At 30.8% G+C, this 20,534-nt stretch overlaps 1 protein-coding gene across 1 annotated transcript in view; it reads left to right on the top strand.

Moving 5' to 3' along the window:
* Positions 1–3,635: 3,635 nt before the first annotated feature.
* Positions 3,636–20,534, top strand: part of LOC106710940 (QRFP-like peptide receptor) — a 54,974-nt gene continuing 38,075 nt past the window's right edge. Inside the window, exon 1 of the mRNA XM_045678383.1 lies at positions 3,636–3,856. Coding sequence (XP_045534339.1) covers positions 3,636–3,856 — 221 coding nt within the window. The remainder of the gene's footprint in view (positions 3,857–20,534) is intronic.

The raw sequence follows: 20,534 nt of genomic DNA, 5'->3' as shown, positions 1-20,534 counted from the left end.
AACATCCTGTATAGATAAGCGACATATCATTCTGACAGTTTGATAGTAAAATATATAAATGTGAAATTCCTTTCATGATAAAAGCTTTTACATGTTTTTCAATTTTTATTTTTATTTACAGTATTTTATATGAGCATGCTTCCCATACACGTTTTGCGTGCATTAAAGTATGACATGATGTTTATTTTGAGTAAACAACGTTCCAATACTTGGCAAAGTGTAATTTTGGTATAAGATACCAGTAATATATTTCCATTCTGGTGAATAAAAGTAGGAAATCTTCTTAATGGTCTTTTAAAGGAGAAAATGGATGTTTTAGTGTTTAAATTATCATATCTAATTTTGCTTTGTAAAAACCTAAATTACGCTTTTCTGGTTAACATGAATAAAAAGTTATAATTATTCCAGACCAGACATCATCGTCAGTTTAGCCTTAGCCTACCGTCAGTTAAGGCTGACTATGGTGACTGGGATAATTAAGCTAATATCTTAATCAATAACGCTTGGACAGCACTGCAGGATCATTGACTTTACAGACATCTTTGCTTTCAACAGTAGTAGACGACAGCAACAACATCATCAGTATTCAGGTGCCCGCTTGCACATTTGCGACCTTCTGATATGAAAAAATCTCTCAAACATGTTGCAGATTTCCTCCCAATATTGAACTTAACTATTAGTATTTCTCATATAGCTAAAACCACAAAAAATCAAGTTCTGTGTACCTATGATTCAGAACTTTCAGCATCCACCTGACAGTATTTACGTAGCGTGCGTGGGAAGGGGACAGTGTGGACACGCCGCCCGTCACGTTCCGCCTTAATGAGTTCAGTGTAACAGTAAAGATAAAACCTATCCGTGTTTACCTTGATTGGAATAAAGGTCTCGTGTATTAAGTCGCTTTTTATATAAGCACTATAATGAAGTCATTAATCCTTCCAAAAAACAGAACTTAATTTTGACCATTTGACATAACTAATAGTATCAACTGTTATGTTTTTTCTTTAGAAGAGTCACTGGTTTTTTTTCGATTTTTTTTTTCCGCGTAGCACATTATAAAACTTACATACAAGTTAACGCAAAACACGTTAAAGAGCATTTTCGACTAGGAACTATATACTATTGTAGTATATCTCGTCTAATTATAATTACCGAAATGTCTTTAACATGTCAAACATTTCTTGTCAGATGAATATGTAGCGAGCGTAAACATGGCGAGGTTTGTCTTCAATCCGCCTGATAGCGGCCAATCATAATAAACATACAGCAAATACATAAAGCGTATGACGACAAAATGAATCAATCTCGATCTAAACCTAAATGTAGTCCAGTCTTGTTAAAACAAAATGTTGTATTTATGTAATATTTTTTTTATCTAACAAAGTGACAATTTTAAGTTGATATTTCAAATGAGAGAAAACACAATTGAACATTGTATATCTCTATATCTTTTTTAATTTATTACTACATTAATTATGTTTCATTGTTAAGTCGGAAACCGTTTCCGCAACAAAGAAATATCAATAAGACAAGCTACTTAAGAAAATTGCCGTTGTTTTGTTTTTTTTTTTTAATTATTATAATGACTGTTATGATAGTGAGGTGCTATTTTTTAATTATTACGAAAAAAAAATATCAAAAAAAAAATTAAGTTTCTTCATTTCATAAAAATACTAATATTAAAATTGTAAATTAAACAAAATTTACGTACAGTTACATACAGTATTATAGTCCAGTCACGAATGTTACTAAAAGGAAACAAACAATAGACATTGCTCGTGCGGAGTCATAAGGTAATGTCCTCAAGGCGCAATAAAACTGTGATCCTTTAGATAAATTATGAAGATTGCAATATCAACTCAGAAGTAATTGCCCACAAAGGACCTCAAAAGCTATGAGAACGGATCAACTTACTTCTCTGCGATCTAAATAGAGTTTCTTTAAGGAAAATATTAACAATAGAATGTAATTCACTTCTTGTTCGTGAAGTTAGAAGTCTTTTAGTGAAAGTTGTGTTTTCAGTTGCGTTCCGACGCGCGGCCTGAAACAACGTCCTCGATGTTCGGAGCTTCGAGCGAAAGTTTACGATGTTTGAGTGTCGTACAACGGAATAAAGTTAAATAAATATGTGCAATGATTTATAAATGACAGTATAGTTTGAAATAGTGAATGTTCTGTTTGTGTCCCACATTGTTAGTTTTTTGTGCACCAGATTTTTTTTTAAATAACTTAAAATAAGAATGCTCGGTACAAAGGTAAAGATTGCGACTCTTAACTTTATTAAACTGGGCAGATGTAACTGTTGCAATTTGAACCGTTTTTTTTTCATTTAACAGTTTTTGAAATGAGAAAAATATTGTTTTAAAATTCCTTTCTTAAATTTCAATTACGATCCTTGAGTTTTCCATTAAGATTTTGTCACGGTAAACTTCGGAAAGAGGAAATTCATTATAAACCTTAAGTTGTATGATTTATGCACAGTCGCGCTAACCGAGCCGTTTTCTTTTTTTGACATGAAAGTAATTAGGCTTTCGTCGTTTTTGTTTTAGTAAGAACAGGTAAAGGGATTTGAAACAAAGTATTTAGGAAAAACCACAGTATACGTTGAATATAAAAAAGTCAATATGGACAATGTATTTTAAGTTATATACAATTTAATTGTCAACATTTTGCGACTGTTTTTAATTTAAACGAATTTTTTTAAAAAAAATCTGTGGAATATCTTAGTAATATTATGATAGTGAAATTTTAGATGTATTAATGGATGTTTATTAGAAGGTATCTTCACAACGGTTAAAGGGATCTCGCTGAATTTTTGCGTAGATGTAAAACATAGTCTGGACAAACACATGGAATAAGTTTTTTTTAAGTAAGCGCGGACGGAGCCTAGGGCGACAGCTACTTTTTAATTAAAAACGGCCAAAACTTTACTTTGTAACAGAATTTTCTAAAATTAACCATCGAAGTAGAGGTTTTACTTTTGGCATCTTTAAACTAGTTGCAAATTCTTTAACCTTGTTTACTAATTGCCTAAAGACAATTATAAGAGTATATTGTAAATATAACTTCCATTCTATTTTCAAACTCTTTGGTACAGTACTGACAGTTACTGATATTTATGTCAATAAAATAATTTGGGAAAAGCTAACTTAAGTAACTAACTAAAGCAATTAGAAATGCTTCTTTATGTTAGACAGCTAACCACTGTTGTGTAATCGTTGTATAATTCTGTGACAACATAAATAATATCGGCCACCTGTTCGGAACATAAAACCTGTATAGTAACGCAGTAGTTGGCACTAAACATTTTTCATATCAAACATACGGAGCGCGTTTGTTTAACAGATGGGTTCTTACGGGAGACGTTCGTAAGTTTAAGATAGTTTTGTATACAACATTCAAACATAAAGTTTTATTATAAATTATAAATATTAAAGGAATATCTCTAATATTGTTTAGTATTTTTTAAGTTAGTAGAACTAAATATTTTTTTTCTTTAATTTTGAAGGTATACAATGTGGTGATCCTCAGTGTAAATTAATATTAACAATGTAACGCTTTAATAAACTTATGAGACAAGGTGTTTTATAGCAGTGATGTGTTAAAGTCATAGACACATTCATAAGAAACCGAAAATGCCGATGAGGTCGTTTAACGCGACGCTTGGTGTGCGGTGGAACGGGTCTGAAGCGTGGGCCCCAGGGTCCGCGGGCGCTGCGGGCGTCGGCGCTGGACTGGACGTGTTCCACCGCGCTGACGTGGTGGTCATCGCGCTGTATGCTGCGGTCCTCACCACATCACTAGCGGCCAACACGCTACTCATTTTCATTGTCGTCAAGTTCCAGTATATGAGGAGGTAAGTTGGACATTGCAAAGGACCACAAATGCCTACAAGGAGTTCATTTTATAGGCTCTTTGTGAAGATAAAGACAAAATTAGTAGAAGAAGATAAAGACACTTATTTCCGGCCATTGATTCTTTTACAAAACTTTAATATACCGATCACGTTATGATAGTAGTTTTTTTGGAACGAAGTTCCTTATCGCGCGTTGTGTAAGGGGGCTAGACGGAAAAATTTCTTACGAAAAGTTGTCACGACACTTTTTGATATAGTAAGTATGATAACGACGAATGAGCGCTACTTCACCATGGCAACGACGTGACAATATATAACGAAAATTCATGGAAATAAAATGTACTTCTTGTGAAGACTTAAGTTTTTTTTTTTTTCATAGAGTAAACATTGGTTCCTTCACTAATTAATCGAAAGGAACTTAGTTCCATCCGGGTGTCCCTTGACACCTCTCAAGTTTTTTTTATTGTTATTTTAATATATATTAGGAATCCACATTTTTTAATATTTACAATTTTGAAGATTATTGTATCTGATTAAAAATAAACAATAAATTAAATTGTTTAAACTTTCGTGAGACATCATAATTAATTAATTAAGAAACGGCTTAACTCACGTTTGATCGTCCGGTGACGGCAACGACTAGTTTCGAACCCATCGGGGGTCCATCTTCATGGGGGGGGTCCGAAACTAGTCGGTGCCGTCACCGGACGATCAAACGTGGGTTAAGCCGTTTCTTAATTAATTAATAAACAATAAAGTTTAAAATTACATTGATGTATGAAAATTAACGTTTTCTGATATCAGTAAGTATTGTACGAGGTTTTGTATTCGTTTATAAATGTACTGCATTAGTTTTACAGTCATGTTCTGATTTATTAATTCTTAATTTAATTACGTACAAAGTTAGTTATTTTATTAAATTACAAAGTTTTAGAGTTAATCAATAGATTGAATGAAATCTTAACTATTTTAATTGAACAAAGAATTAATTAAAATTTAGACACAATTTTGAATATAAAATTTCGCCTTTATTAGAAAAATATTCCCTTTTTGTAATAATGGTGGGTGATGAAAATTGGGAGACACACATACTCGTATGTAGGATTTGAAATGTGTAAAGGTCACTCAACTTCACTGTTGCTCTGCCTTGTTCTACTCGAAGCTCAGATGTCTTTGCAGTCTTCAATTAATTTAAATAATAAAGGGCCAATCAAAAAACTATGGTAATAAAAGACAAAATTGCTTTTTTATTGCGGGTCTCGTCAGAGATAAAGAGAAACTGTAAAATTAAAATAAAATTGCAGCTTTGAATCCCCGCGATGAACTTAAGTGAGAGTAAAATATAATTGCGTACTTACTTTTATACATTATACTTGCTGTGACTCGCGACTTAACTTTAATTAAAGATATTTGTAACCGGAAAATAAACTCTAAAGTTACGGGAAACTTAGAGAAGATTGTTAAAAGTGAGCTTTGAATGAAAAACGTGAGAGCCGTGTTCCAGTTTTATTTTTCTAGGAAAAAATGGAATGCTTATTTTAAGAAATGTATCTTAGTGTTTTGTTCTACGCGGTTAAAACATTTTTCTAATAACTTACAACCTAAGGGTAATTATATGATATCAACTACGAACTAGGTTTGAGTCGCAAATACATCTTATCGCATTTGGTGTTAAACGTTCTTTGTACCAATAACTTATAGTCAGGTTTATAAATTCTTTATGAACTCTCCAATTAGTATGGATTAATTAATTCGATTTTTTGATGGTGGGTTAGAATCGTGCCCATTGTAGCATGTTCTAGCACGAGCTACGAGTTTACTTGGAATCGTATCAAAAAGGTGGGGATTTTTTTTGTAATTTTGTAATTCAATATTGTATTAAAAATGTGTGTTGTTGATACAATAAAAAATAGACGTTATTAAGCAGACATAAGCTGGTGTATTGTTATCGCGCCAGGGGAAGAAATCAATCATTGTTTTTTTTATCGAAGTTATCAGATTTCAAATAGGTCGCGGTCTAAATCGTCATACATCGAGGACAAATTTCGAAAAGGTAAATCCTTTTATGTATAAGTTCACGAAAGGGGCACTTATCTGTATCGATCCTTTTACACGTTAAAGGGTTATTCAAAAGCATTTTATGTTACTGGCATTACATAAATATCATTTGAAATTTATCATTGAAATAAAATATTAATAGTCATATCAAAAATCACTTTTACTTTTAAGATTAACGAATATTAAAAGCAATTAAAAAATAAGTCAGTTATTTGATTTAATGGCATTGCACACATCAAAGAGATTAAGCAATTGCATTAGAGTTGGGCGGCGTAGATGGGGTGGTTGCGGCGAGCTTAAATGTACGAACTGTATGTAAAAAATATATGGACATTTCGTCAAACTGACTTGAGCGTTATATTAATAGCCATATGTATTAGTTTGTTGATAAAATGCTTAAGTAGGCTTTTCATTCATGTTTTGTGCAAATCAGAGTTTTCGTTTGTGACAGTGACTAAGTGAATGATAAAAAGAATTAAAAGTTTAGAATTAAAGGTTAGAAGTTTTGAGTTAGGCCAAATATCTATTAACGTGACATTTGTAGTAAATCGTATTGTATTACATTGTATGGTAGTAGTATTTTTGTCACTATTCCTTTTTTTTTTTTTTTGTAAAAACCAAACAAAACATGCAATTAAGAAATATTCGACTATTTAAAACAAAAATTTCTTCAATAGAATATTATATAAATGTGTTTCACTTTCCTGTTTAATACGAGTAATAAAATTCTTTTATGTTGAGATATAAAAGTGTATTTAACGCCATAAAAGTATCATTACACATTAAAACGGATCGTCTCGCGCTCGCCGAATTATCTCTCGCTATTAAATACATGCGTCACATTCCTTTGAATGTTTCTATGATGTTGGCGAACAAGGTTACTCATTACATGTAACTCTATTCGTTAGCTTTGTTCGTGTTTGATCAACGGTACTTTATAAGATCAGTTTACTGCATAATTTAAAAACGAAGCCTTGTTATTTTGCGTATTAATTTCGCTGCGTAAGCTGTTGGATTTAAGTTTACTTCGTTTTTTTACATCATATAGCGAGATTTATTTTTAATAAACTTTCGTTTTATTAAAAATAAATCCTGCTTACTGTGCCCTTAACAGTAACTTAATGCCATTACATAAAAGTAAGTTCGGTGATCTAAGTGAAGTAAGATGTTCTTTATAAGATTGACAGGGACTTTTTCCTTAAAGATAGAATTCAATTAAGAGAAGAGAAAATGTACTATAAGTCACTAATTACATTTCTCAGTTTCGTTTTGTTGGACCCAAACAATTTTATACCTTTTAACGATAGCAACCCGGAGACAAGAGAAGGGATTTTAGCATATCTATCGTGGTTGCAGCATTCTAAACAAAATTCAATAAAGTTGTCAAATTCAGAGTTTGTTATTTGTAAATACAGAGGGCGCGATTGGGAAACTCGACTGGAATCCCAGCCTTAATAATTTTCCACTCGAAATGTTTCGAGCGATTTAATATCTGATTAAACGTACATTCATATTCCATGAAAATTGACTTTTGATATTTCAGATCCCTTCTAATTTTCGAGTTTTCAAAATTAAATGTTCAAATATGTACACTTGAGAAGATTTAATTATTAATTTGATTCGGCAATTTAAGACTGTAAATACTATTCAATTGATTTCAGTCAAAATGAACCATTTTGGCATTAATTACCCTTTGTATTTGAAATGTAAAACAGATAAATTGGCACTCCTTTGGCTCTAACAGAATAAATATACTTGCAGATAAAGTTCTCCGAAATTGATTAACCGCATTAACCGAGGGCATAAGGTCCTAAACTTGATAAGAGTTACGAGGTGAGAAAATGCTATCCTATTATTCTTGGAGACTAGTTTGGTTGCTAGATAATGTGAAATCGAAAGTATGTTAAATACTCGTGTTAGAATCTATTGAATTGTAGTACTAATTTTAGATATAATCTCTGACTAGACTAAGGCATAACGGCCTTGAGAATATGTTTTATTATTTTAAATATCAGTATGCTGGAAGTTTCTGTGTAAATGTACTTCAATATTTCAGGAATATTTGAAACGAATTCTATCTCGGAATAGAATTATCAAGATTGGTATTAAGGAAGGAATCAATTATTTAGTTTATAAGTCTAAAATATTTGCACATTAATTCAAGTTGATTGCAATGCCACATCCAAGTGATTTTCTACATAAACAAACTATGTTATGAAATTAATTTTACGTAAAAAAATAAACTAAATTTAATTTGTCAGTAGTGAGAGCGCAGTGCCACTAGACGGTTACAAAAATCCACAAGACTTGATTTATAAAAATAGCTGATGTGTTCTCACGAGATGCTTACTTGCAATTTTCTCAGAACACCTCAGATTACTATAACAAAGGATCTACACGGATAACACGTTGAAACAAGATTGTAATATTCAAGTTTGAATCTCTTGAAGCATTTATGGAAGATTTGATATTATACAACTTTACATATAATTATAATAAATAAGTGTTTATATATACGAGAGAAGAGTGAAGATTTTGTTTTATATATTTCTTGGTAAATGGACAATTTGAGGTCCCAAAAATTTTCTTAATGAAAATATTCAGTGATTCTGTTAATGTTTCAGTCAAGTAAAGACCTCAGCTAGACATAAGCCTAAAGTATTTTAAAACATATACCTACTATTTGATGACTTCTATCCTACATCTCTCTGACCTTTTAGGTCCAATGTTTATTTTAAAATCAGACCTTTTCAGTTCTCTCGAGCAATTCAATACCTAACATGACTGAATTAATTTCTAAACACAATGCGTTCCCGAGCCATTCAGTCTCACCTTCCATTTATTGTTGGCTCTCGGACTATTGTTACTCGAGATTGATGGTGTCGGGCTTCTCGTTGTACACCTTAATCATTCACATGAAACAATAATTTAAATTACATTAATAAATAGATACAGTGTACATCAGTTAATTGAAAATATATATTTACAATTTGCAGTGACAATTACAAGAATAAGATAATTAGAAAGTTACCAATTCAGAAATTATCAAAAACAATGTTTCAACAACCTTAAAGAAGTATTTTACTTTTTATGTTATTGTGAAATAAATTACATAAATGTTTTTGTGAAAGTTATGTTGACACAGAGGCTGTGCTGTCCCCCGGTTGTCCCCGGGGTGTCGTGAACTTCGATTAAGGGAAAATGTAAGATAAATCTTTGCGCTGTCGATAAAAAGATTATCCATTTCCTTTATCTATTACTTTCATACGTTCAAAGAATCAAATATCTACTCGTTTCTAATTTAAAGCTTTCTTTTGTTTGGTAAAAAAAACAGATAGCACGTGCATTTGTTTTTGGAAATAAACTTATTGTTTTACACAACTTATTAATTTAAATACTCAAATGAAATTAATGCTTAGAAAGTTTTGTTATAGTTTCTCTAAGTATAATATTTAAGAAATATCAAATTTTAACAGTGGTAAACGCAAGCAACAACAATATCTGTGGCATGAATGGGCCGGCTCGACCGGTGCAATACCACCATACACATGACAGGCGTCAAGTAGATATAATTACGCGTTTCGTCTGATGAATGTGATGCTGGAGGTCTAATTTTAGTCTTCTTTTTCTATCCACCCTTTTTTATTAGGAAAGCATGAGAAGATGAAGTGGCTTTGATTGAGTGGGAGATGCATAGGAAGGGAAAATATTCTCATTTTGAGAGTCGCCTCCTCAGTCGATTGAAGGTAAGCAACGTATCTACAATTCCGGATGTCTATGGACAGCGGTTGCTTCGCCATTTCGGCGAATTTAGCTTGCTCATTTGCCACCTTGTAATATCAAATACTTATACCTCAGAATAAATACATTAACACAAACAAATTTTAAAAAGGTCCTCTTACTAAGATAACCTCAGTAGCGATAATAATACTTATATCAGAATATCATTTAATTGTTTTACTGCATTACGTAACATTATAATCCTTTTCAATTTTCTCTTTGAATTTAAAATGTTTAACCAGAATTGTCATCTTCATTATGTAATTCTCTTTGGAGAGACCTACGTAATAAGCTGTTGTGAAATGTTGGCTTCCGAAAATTTTAAATGCGATAATTTGAATAAATGTTGCCCAAAAGATAGCATAATTACGTCGCTTTTAAAAAGTATTTGATTAATGTTTTGAATTAAAAAAAACACAAAGAAATAAATAAATATTGCTTTTAATTAATGGAATGAGTTTTGTCTGAAACAACGTAATAACGACAGTAAATCTTCAAGTTTAAAAGACGGCAGAATTTAAAGGACAAAAGAAATATATGGTAAAATAAATACTGTATATGAACCGTTCAGTAATTTAAATGGATTATGTTTACTAATTGGAAACTTTATAATTCATTTTTCGTGTTAAACTAAACACTACTCCACTCTCCTCCTACGGGAAGAACAATTTAATATTGAAATGTTATTACTTTGTTATTTATCAAGTAACCCTTCCCTTTGGTGGTAATAAAGCAGATTTAATAAAAAAGTTTTCCGTTACATGATTTATGAAATAACTTTAGAGACGCGGCGAAATTTATTCACGATACTAAAAAACCTTTCATGGTTTCATACAAAAAGCGTATTATTCGATCGGAAACAAAGTTACTCAAACTTTCGTATTAATCTTTTATTCTTACATTGGATTCCTTGCCTTATAAAAGCTTATAATGTTCAATATTTTTATAAGTAAATATAAGATTAAAAATAAAATAAATAACATTTTAGTAGTAACTTGTATAAGTTACTTATTATAGTTTATCTCGTCTGCCTTCACAGTCATTGTGATGACATCAACTAATCTTCAGACTGTACACAGTTTGAAGTTTCACAGCTTATCTGACGTCTCCACGCTCAATAGTTACGAGTATAATTAACTTACATCAAAGTTTAGGCAAAAAATATTTATACTAAGACCTAGATAGATATAAGTTCAGTGGAAATATTATTTTTAAATACAAACAAGTAGTCAAAAAAAAATATTCAAAATTAAAAAAGCTATCAGCTGCAAGATGGTAATAATAATTAAAATTTGTTACAAATTGGATCAAAAGCATCATGCATCAAGGATGCTGGAACACAGATACTGTGATTCAGTAATTGATATTTTTTTTGTACCTAAAAATAAATTCCATTTCCGTAAAAACATCTGATCTCTGTGGAATTCAGAACTCGTGAAAGTTGTGGTAGCAAACTTAACAATCACGATAAGACAATTTTTTTGTCAGTACTTAATATTTTCTTAACGTAAAACTACTCACAACTTACAACCATTACAGTTAATTAGAGCCAAAAAAAAAATTAACTGGAAAGTTTAGTCTGATTACTTGGAGTTTCACAGTTAACATTAATTACCGAGGCCCGGTGTAACGAAACGAGTGAACCTCGAGCTTCAAGTGACTAAGCTTACAAATTGCTTATATTTAATAACATGGCAAAACCTCGTCTATTTTTATTATTCTGAATACTTTCCGCACTCAGATTTTCGTGTTACAAACGCAATGCAAACATCATTTCTGTGCAAATAAACAAAATGTGATAAAGTAAATGCGTGTTAGTAGAGCTCGAGAAGATTTCTAATACCTTGCAATAATTTGTTAAATATAATTTAAAAATATCCTTTATAAATTGTTATTAATATGTGTTTTTATAAATATCTTATTGGTTTTATAATTTTATAATGGCGATAGAAAGGCAAAATTGTAATACAGTGAAATCTTTTATATTTTATTATAAAATAGGATGGATATTAATTATAGTACATTTCAATTTATTAATAGATGTGTTAGCTAGAAATTATTTGAAATTACTGTGCCAAAGCCCAAGTATGAATGAATAAGGTTCTTAGTAAAGTGTACCACTAATCTGTAATATTGTAGGATAGTATATGGGCCAGTTCGCTCGCTCTGAAAACTATGATAACTGGTAAATCAAAGAAAAGCTTGTACGGACTTAGATATCCGGACCTAAATTTGAAAGCTTACTGTCCCTTAGGAATCATATAATCTTATTTGAAATGTCTTAAACTAAAACAACAATAAGTTTGGTAGAAGTTTGTTCGCGTCGTAAAGTTTGAGTACTATCCAACTAGCGCTGCGCCCAGACTATTTTTGACCGAACTTAGCAAAATGTATTTGAAAATTTAAAACAACGCCATCTATTTAATATACATAACAAAATATTAGTTCATAGCTTTCAAAAACATTGCATAATAATATCTTGAAAGGAAATTAATAATTCCTAATGTTGATTACAGAAAAAAAATAGGCATGAAAACGTTTAAAATTTATATTTAAAAAGCCACGAAATTATTAAACATTTCGAATTTATAATTAATGTTATTAATTTGTAAAATCTCTTGTAAACTTAAACGAAACGCTTTTAACTAAGCTTATTAACTTCCTTAATACAAGAGCCAGCTTTTGTTAATGACCTTACTTGCGAATATTGAAGTCACCGATTTGCTATTTAATTAAGAGCCAGCTTAGGTTCTGAATGCTATGATAGTCCGATCTTACGAAAACGTTTACGTATTAAGATCTAAGATTTTTAAATTTCATTAGTACAATCATCTTTACTACCGTAACTAAACGAGAGAGAACATTAAAAAAAACAGGGAATATAAACACTTAATTTATGTAAGTTAGTATATACGAGTATATAGTTTTGTGGTGGTGGCACTAAGACGTAAGTTTCCCCAGTATATACGAGTATATAGTTTTGTGGTGGTGGCACTAAGACGTAAGTTTCCCCATATCATAGACTAGCGACTAGCATAGACTGTTGACCGCGACAACGTCTGCGCAGAATTGAAAAAAAAATAGTAGCCTATGTGTTCTTCAAGACTATGTTCTATATCTATAACAAATTTCATCCATTGAGCCGTTCTGTAGATACCTTCTAAAACATCCATCCATCCATATATCCGAATATTCCCATTTATAATATTAAGCAACATTTTATTTACACACTCTTATGTATGATGCTTATAAATTAAAGCACTTCTGTACTCCAAAGGTAAGAAAACAGATCTCGATTTACAACTCGTAAACAAAGGAACGTATATTCAAAAAATAAAACTGAAGAAGATAAATGTGTCTACGTAAGTGATAATAGAAAGAATAAGAAAAATCCCATTTGCCTTAAAAAAAGCGGTGTTGTTTTGTTTTAATGCGTAGGTGAACTGAGAGATGCGAAGGCTCAAATGGAATTCGTCTAACTTGCGCATAATTTATGTTTATTCCAACCAATCCCTTTTGTCTTAAGTTTAAGATCCATTTTAAGTCTCACAGAAATAACAATGTTTGTTGATGCAATTATTATTTAACGAAATAACTTAATCAAGCGCTTTTAAAGTAAGAGCTGTAGCAAATTTATTTGACTCTAAGTTTACAAGCTTAAGATAAAGTTATAAAGTAATTAAATATTTGGACAGTATATTTTATTATTGCACTATTTTTTATATATTTGATAACGGAAACGTGCTCTTTTGCATTGCGTCCCTGAAATTGAAATTTTATATTAAATTTGTACTCGCTTTTTCTATAAAACTATATTAAAATTGTAGAAATTCTTTTTAAAGTAACCCTTACGAGACCCAATTACACCCACGCGGGATAACGCTGACCTTTTGGGACAGATTTCTGTAAAACTATTTTTGCTTAAATCGCACATTTATTCATCCTAATCTTTATTTCACATTCAAGTTTTTTATTTTTATATGTTCTTTAATTTGTTAGAAGTTTCCTAATAATTAATTATCCGTTGAAACAGCTAAGTAATATTGAAGATTAAATCTTTGCGTTTTCAAGTTAATCTTATTGGAAAATTAACTGTTAACTTTAACTTACCTGCTTAAGTTAAAGGTTGGCTTGACTTAACCTATATTGTACGTTTCTTAACTTGTGTAAATATTAACCCCTAGTGAATAGTAAAACTAAGACAATATATTTTTTGAAAATGTATAATTAATTAAAAATTGACATTGAATGTACTAGATTTCGCCCGCGACTCCGTCAGCGCGTAATTAAAAAAATAAATAATAAGTAGTTTATATGTTCATTCAGAATATGTCCTATATCTGTGTCAAATTGCATCATGATCCGTTGAGCCGTTCCGGAGATACCTTCAAGCAAACATCCATCAATCCATTCATCTAAACATTCACATTTATATATGTATATAAAAGAAAGTCGTGTTAGTTACATTGTTTACTCAAGATCGATGGAACTGATTTAGCTGAAAATTGATGGGGAGGTAGCTTAGAACTAGGAGACGGACATAGGAACTTTTTTTATCGTGTATGCATTTTTTTTTATTCCTCGCGGACGGAGTCGCGGGTAAAAGCTAGTTAATAATATAAATAAGATATTTTTCGTAATAATAAACAATATACATCAATTTCTACTCGTGATTTCAATTTTTTTTAATGTTATTCCGTAGTTTAAATATTATTCCAAATTTGAAAATTATTGTGCAATATTCCAATTTATATGCATACCTAAAGATGAACGTAAATATAAAATCAAAAGAATCTAAGATTTGGGAAAATAAATTCAATCACATGTGTCAGCCGTGCGACAAAAACGTCAGCTTACAATGTAATAAATATAATGAAATGAAAACGACGTCACCACAATGGAAATTGGCAAACTTGCCGCGTTAGCAAATCCATCTTGACAGCGCTCAAACTACTTCTAACCGGATTTCACACAAGGATTTCACTTGACATGCTCTCAAGTGGCTGGCGGATATCGTTTAGTTCGTATTATCATGCAATGAACTCGAATCTTACTAATATTATAAAAGCGAATGTTTAGATGGATGGATGGTCGTATATTTGTAGGTATCTAGGGAACGGCGCACAGATCTTGATGAAATTTGGCTCAGATGTAGAACATAGTCTGGAAGAACACATAGGCTACTTACTATTTTTTGAAATTCCGCGCGGACTTAGTCTTGAGCCACAGCTCATGTTCTTATGTTTTTAGATCGTTCACTTTAAGAACGCGCGTTCCCAAACGTCTTATAAATTAGATGAATCGTTTGTAAAGCAGTTCATGAAATAAATTGAAAAAATGCTACCGATCGTCATTTATTTTGCCAATTTCTTTTTCAGATAATAACATATTGTATTCCTAATTCACAGCAACAGAAGTATCCCAAGTGAAATAAATATTACAACGACATTGTAAATAATAATGGATAATAAATAACACAAAATTCGCAATCATTCCGCGTTGCTCTGTATGAAGCTCTTCGTTTTATGACACGTGTAGACACGAATTTATCGCTCATAATAATCTTATACATTTAATTATAGGTGTTACTATATGTCTTATATTACTTAGATATCATAAATTAAGAAAATTAATCCTGAATTCTTATGTTCTCTGAATTTTTATGTTGACAATTTAATTTACATATTGCAAATGTAATGGTCATTTGATGTTATATAATTCTGTCTTAACACAAAAAAATAATAAATATAGAAATTATATTTAGATCCAATTTGCGAAGCTGTTCATAGAATATATATATGTTTAATCTTGAACAAGTTCAAACTTGGTTTGTTATTGGCTTATTGCAATTATTCGTTGGAACTAAGAGGTGCTTTAAGTTATATTAGTTTTGTGCGAGATATTGTTTATTATTATTATTTTTCCCTTCATGTCACAAACTTTCGTTTCTATCGCATGTTATATGTAGATAAATTGGTAAATGTTATAACCTGAAGCTAATTTTCATTTTGAAATTTTGATAATTACTTATGTAAAAATTTTAAATTACAAATCGCAAACTATATTCTTTTCATATTGGAAGTTAGAAACGTAAATTAGAAAATTTATCAAAGTTCGCAGGGTTTAATAATAACTTTTAACAATGCCTGCGAGTCCAAACTACGTAACTATTAACAGCGAATAATACGAATAGCCGAAAACTTGAAGATGAATTTGGAACTAACTTCATATTGTTAATTAAATACTGCTGTAATAGTATAACAAATTTTTATTTTAAAATGTTTAAATAATTTTCAAGCCTTAGATCTTGCTGATCTGAAGCCTTTTAATTTTTATTAATATCTTATACTACGTACTCTTATAACATTTTAAGAAATTCTAAATAGTATAACAGGAAAGGCTAGATAAAAAAGAAGATTTGGACTATTATTTTGCAAACTTGTACTTAGAATATAAACATAAATTGTTTAAAATAATATGAGTTATAATTCCTATTTGAATTAACATCGCCTATTCTGAAAGTTTCCTAAAAAGTTTCTTAAAATTTCAAAGGATAAGTTTGTGCTCTTGCATATAAATTTCACTTAGGTGATAAAAATGTATCGATTTTGGTAAAGGAAAAAAATGGACATTTAGTATATTTTCGACAAACTCCGGTTATTTTTTATATTTTTCCATATTTATTTAAAGTAAAACTTGTATTTGAAAGTCCAATATTGTCATAATAATGTGTTTACATGCACATAATTTAATTTTATAACAGTATTTAAATAAAAAGAAGTTTAAAAAGCATGTAAATATATAGGAGCCAAGGGTAAAGTTGGCATAGAGAGAGTAAAGTAATTATGAAACCTTTAATTAACATAACTCTTTCTACAAAAATTTGGAGCAGCAAATGTTGAACGCAGGGATAGTTGATGTTAACATAAGGACATGTAATGAAACCACTAGTTCTAGACACATACCGACTTTACTTAATAGTTTATTTAACCGACCCCTTTTTAAAGTAAAAATAATACAAGTACAGGAAAAAGGAGAAAATGATGCTAGAAAATATAATAGACAAACATCTTAGAATTGTTACAACAATATTTTAGTAAATGAAATTTATATCTACCTAACCAAAATATTTTTATACAGCAATATTTGTATGGTAATTTGTATAGTTTGCACATTTTTTAGCACTTGGAATATAACTATGAGTACAGATTAATTCACAAGACTATAAGTCAACTCATTTCAATTTTAATTGTCGTGTTAAAATTGCATTTTTGTTTTGGATTAATCATTTATATGTTTATTAAAATTCCCAAAGGGAACACTTTAAAAGTTACTTGATTCTGAATTATTTTAAGTGGAAAGGAAAGTTATTTCTTTAAAACTTTGCGAAATTTTGAAATGTAATAACATTAACTAAAATGAAAGGACGAAGTGAAATGAAAATTATGTGATCGCTCGTGCGGTAATAAGATTCATTTCCTCCACGTTAAAATCTAAATTGTTTTGTTTCTATTATATTGAAATGTTTGTTGGGTTCCCCTTTACCCTACTTAGGTATATAAAAATAATTAACTGGAAGTTTTGTTACTTTATAACAATTAAAACTAGACTTCTCAACCGACTGTTGAATAATTTTACAGTTTCTACAATTTGGATTTTGGTTAAAGGAAAGCCAATGGATATTTTGATGCGCTTCTGTTTAAATTTACTATCACTTCTAAAATATAGAATAACTTACTTCATACGTTCCGTATTAGAAAATATTTGGCATTCAAATATTTCATAAATAGTAGAGAATCGATGAAAAAGGTAAGATGTAATATTTTTTTTAACCAATTGAATCTTTTTAATTTCGTATAATAACATTTATGAATACTTGTCATGTAATAAATATATTTTTCCTAAAACACTTGATGTATTATAAACGTTATCAACAATGTTCCTAAACAAACAAAACATTGCTGGTTTCAAAAATAAAGGAAGGCTCTCGTGGTCTGTAATAAGATTCGACAGATTTGCGGCTCTATTGATGTTGCTTGTTGATGAGTTAACATGTATAAGAAAATTGTGGTGTGTTTTTAAAAGATTTAAAAGACTGGTTTATCAGAAATTTACTTTTTAAGTTAATTTTGTTTTAATTAATTTATAAAAGTAAAATTTTATTCTTACATTGTGTTATTACGACTTGTGTATCAACTTGGTGGTCACACCTGCAGTGGATGTGATATTTAAAAAACAATTAAGGAGTAATAACTATGTAATATAAATTATTTTAGTGCTACAAAAGTTTAAAGCTTTCAGATGTATTAAACGACTCGCGACGACTCTATTGTAATATGAATAAATATTCAAGAACTTTGAAACATATTGCCTGTTAGAAAGGTAATTAAAAATGTTGCAATTACATGCAAAGTCGTTCGCATTAAAGTTTTGAAAAGCTGTAGTTACCTTTTATAGAAATTTGAGTTTTATTTGAAATATAATTGAAACTAGCTCGTAAAAGTTTTCATTTTAAAAGAAGCGACATTTTACTTTGTTTCTTTTATAACTAAGAGTCTTAGTCATTATTAGCTACCAAAGAAGCTAATTTCAGACATTTGCTTAGTCAATTCAAAATGTTAAATCAAACCTCCGAACAGCTATTATTTTGATATCACTACATTTTTCGATCATATATAGTATTAAAAGTGTTATTTTAAATTTATTTATCATGATTTTTTGAGTAAGATTTTATTAAAAAAGTTTGTATCTGTACTCTATAAAATCAAATTATCGATTCAGTTTATAAATTTTAAATATGAAACGTATAATTCAAATAATCGTTTTTCTTTTACAACATGCAGTGTCGTAACAAGACATCGATTGAAGCTGTGAGTTCCGCTTAACAATAGCAAATATAGCGATAAGAAATAAGCGCTGTTTTGTAGGATCTTCGTTAGTGATGCAACGGAAGTGTCTTACCGGAACCAGAAACGGAAACAGATGTCAAAAATAAATTTTAGCAGAAACGGAAACGGAAACGGATGCGGAAACAGAAGTGTAAATAATAATAAAAAACATATTTACAAAAATTTTTTTTGGGTAAAAACAGTTTGTATTCGTTTTTAATTTATTAAGGCATTGGATATCGGTGTCCTTTAGCCTTCAATGTATGTATTTTTACTGCGCTGCAATAAGTTAAAATACGCGTTTTTTTTAAATTTATTTTCAGGAAACAAAATTATACTATTTACAAATTAATGTTCGCCAAACCACTCGTGTTGACAGACGACAAATATATTTCTTTATTAATACATTCACTGCTGACCACTCGGATCCGAGTGGGCAGAGCTATTAGTAGCAGCGCCTCCCCCACGGATCCGAGCGAGGAGCCCGTTCACTTTGTAGTAGCCAGTAAGCCGCCGGCGTTTGAAACGAGTCCATGTTGCTTTGTGTGGCCACTCTGGCAATATAGTCAACTAACGAAAAAGAGTATTAGTTTCATTCTTACAGTGTTGTAGTGATTAGTATCACGTTCGTACGGAGGCAAACATAAAAATATATTGTATCACATGAAGCTAAGGCTGAACTTTATGTTGTGTATGTATATTTTTTAACTATATGTGTGTATTTTTTAACTGTATGTATATGTATGTATGTGTGATGATGATCCCTAGCGCTCAAACGCAAAAAATGTGTTTTTTTTTTAATTGAAATAATTATAATAACATTATTAATTTATGTTCATGTTCATGTTCAACATTCCCAGATACTAAATAAAAATTCATCATAAAAAGTTTTGGCTCCCAGGTGTTACATTTTTTTTTATTTTGTAAACAGTGAATGTGTTAAGTATCAAATACACCAAATCTAGATTAGAAAAAGATATAATTATTAGGCGTCGGTGGCTCGTGGCACTTGACTTGCAATCTGCAGGGCCTGGGTTCTAATACCGCCATGTCCCGCAATGTGTATTTCGATTTTCGATTTACATATGTACATTTATCCGACGTTCTTACGGTGAAGGAAAACGTAGTGATGCTGCCTGCACATATCTGAGAAAAAATTCAATGATATGTGTGAAGTCAACCCGCTCTGGGCCAGCGTGGTTGACTATGGCCTAGTCACCCCTAATTTGGGGTAGGCTCCGAGCCCCTCAGTGGGGATGCATAGTGAGCTGATGATAATAATGATGATGATATATTACATGGTTATCACTTATTTAAAAGTACATTTAATAACTCGTAAGTATGAAATAGTCACATTTTGCCAGTTGTCAAATTTTATATGGACAACAACTAGACAGTTCACTCCAGCAAGACAAACTGATTGTTTCAAACAGCAGCAGAAAATATTACGAGCTTAAATTCACAAAATAGTACGTAAACACACAAATGCGACAAGTACCGAAAGGCCGCGCACGGACTGCGCGTCTCGCGCCGCGCATTTTGATCTCTCAGCCGTCGTAAAGTTCCGTTTTATCTCCGTTATAAAAGTTGCGGAAACAGAAGCAGAAACGGATGTTGAAAAGCATGCGGAACTTCCGCACTTGCGGAAACGGAAACAGACATCCGTTGCATCACTAATCTTCGTCACACATTTATTATTAAAAGAACGATCTAGATTCAAGACCATAATGTATATCTGACGTAGTCGTTATTTTATCCAGGCGTTATAAAATAACATTACATTAAACATTTGTCGGATAAAATTTTTGTAACGTCGGATTCGGTATTGTTTTTCATTTTCGTGTTAAACAATTTCGTCTACAGAATATATTTTGTATTCTTTTTTTGTGGTATTGTTTTGTAAACTGGCAACACTTGATAACTGCTTTAAACCTTCTTCATAATTTTACACA

The sequence above is a fragment of the Papilio machaon genome, chromosome 6 (assembly GCF_912999745.1).
Source record: "Papilio machaon chromosome 6, ilPapMach1.1, whole genome shotgun sequence".
In the NCBI taxonomy this organism is placed as follows: domain Eukaryota; kingdom Metazoa; phylum Arthropoda; class Insecta; order Lepidoptera; family Papilionidae; genus Papilio; species Papilio machaon.
The sequence above is the reverse complement of the archived record's forward strand: the minus strand, read 5'-3'. Positions and strand labels throughout refer to the sequence as shown.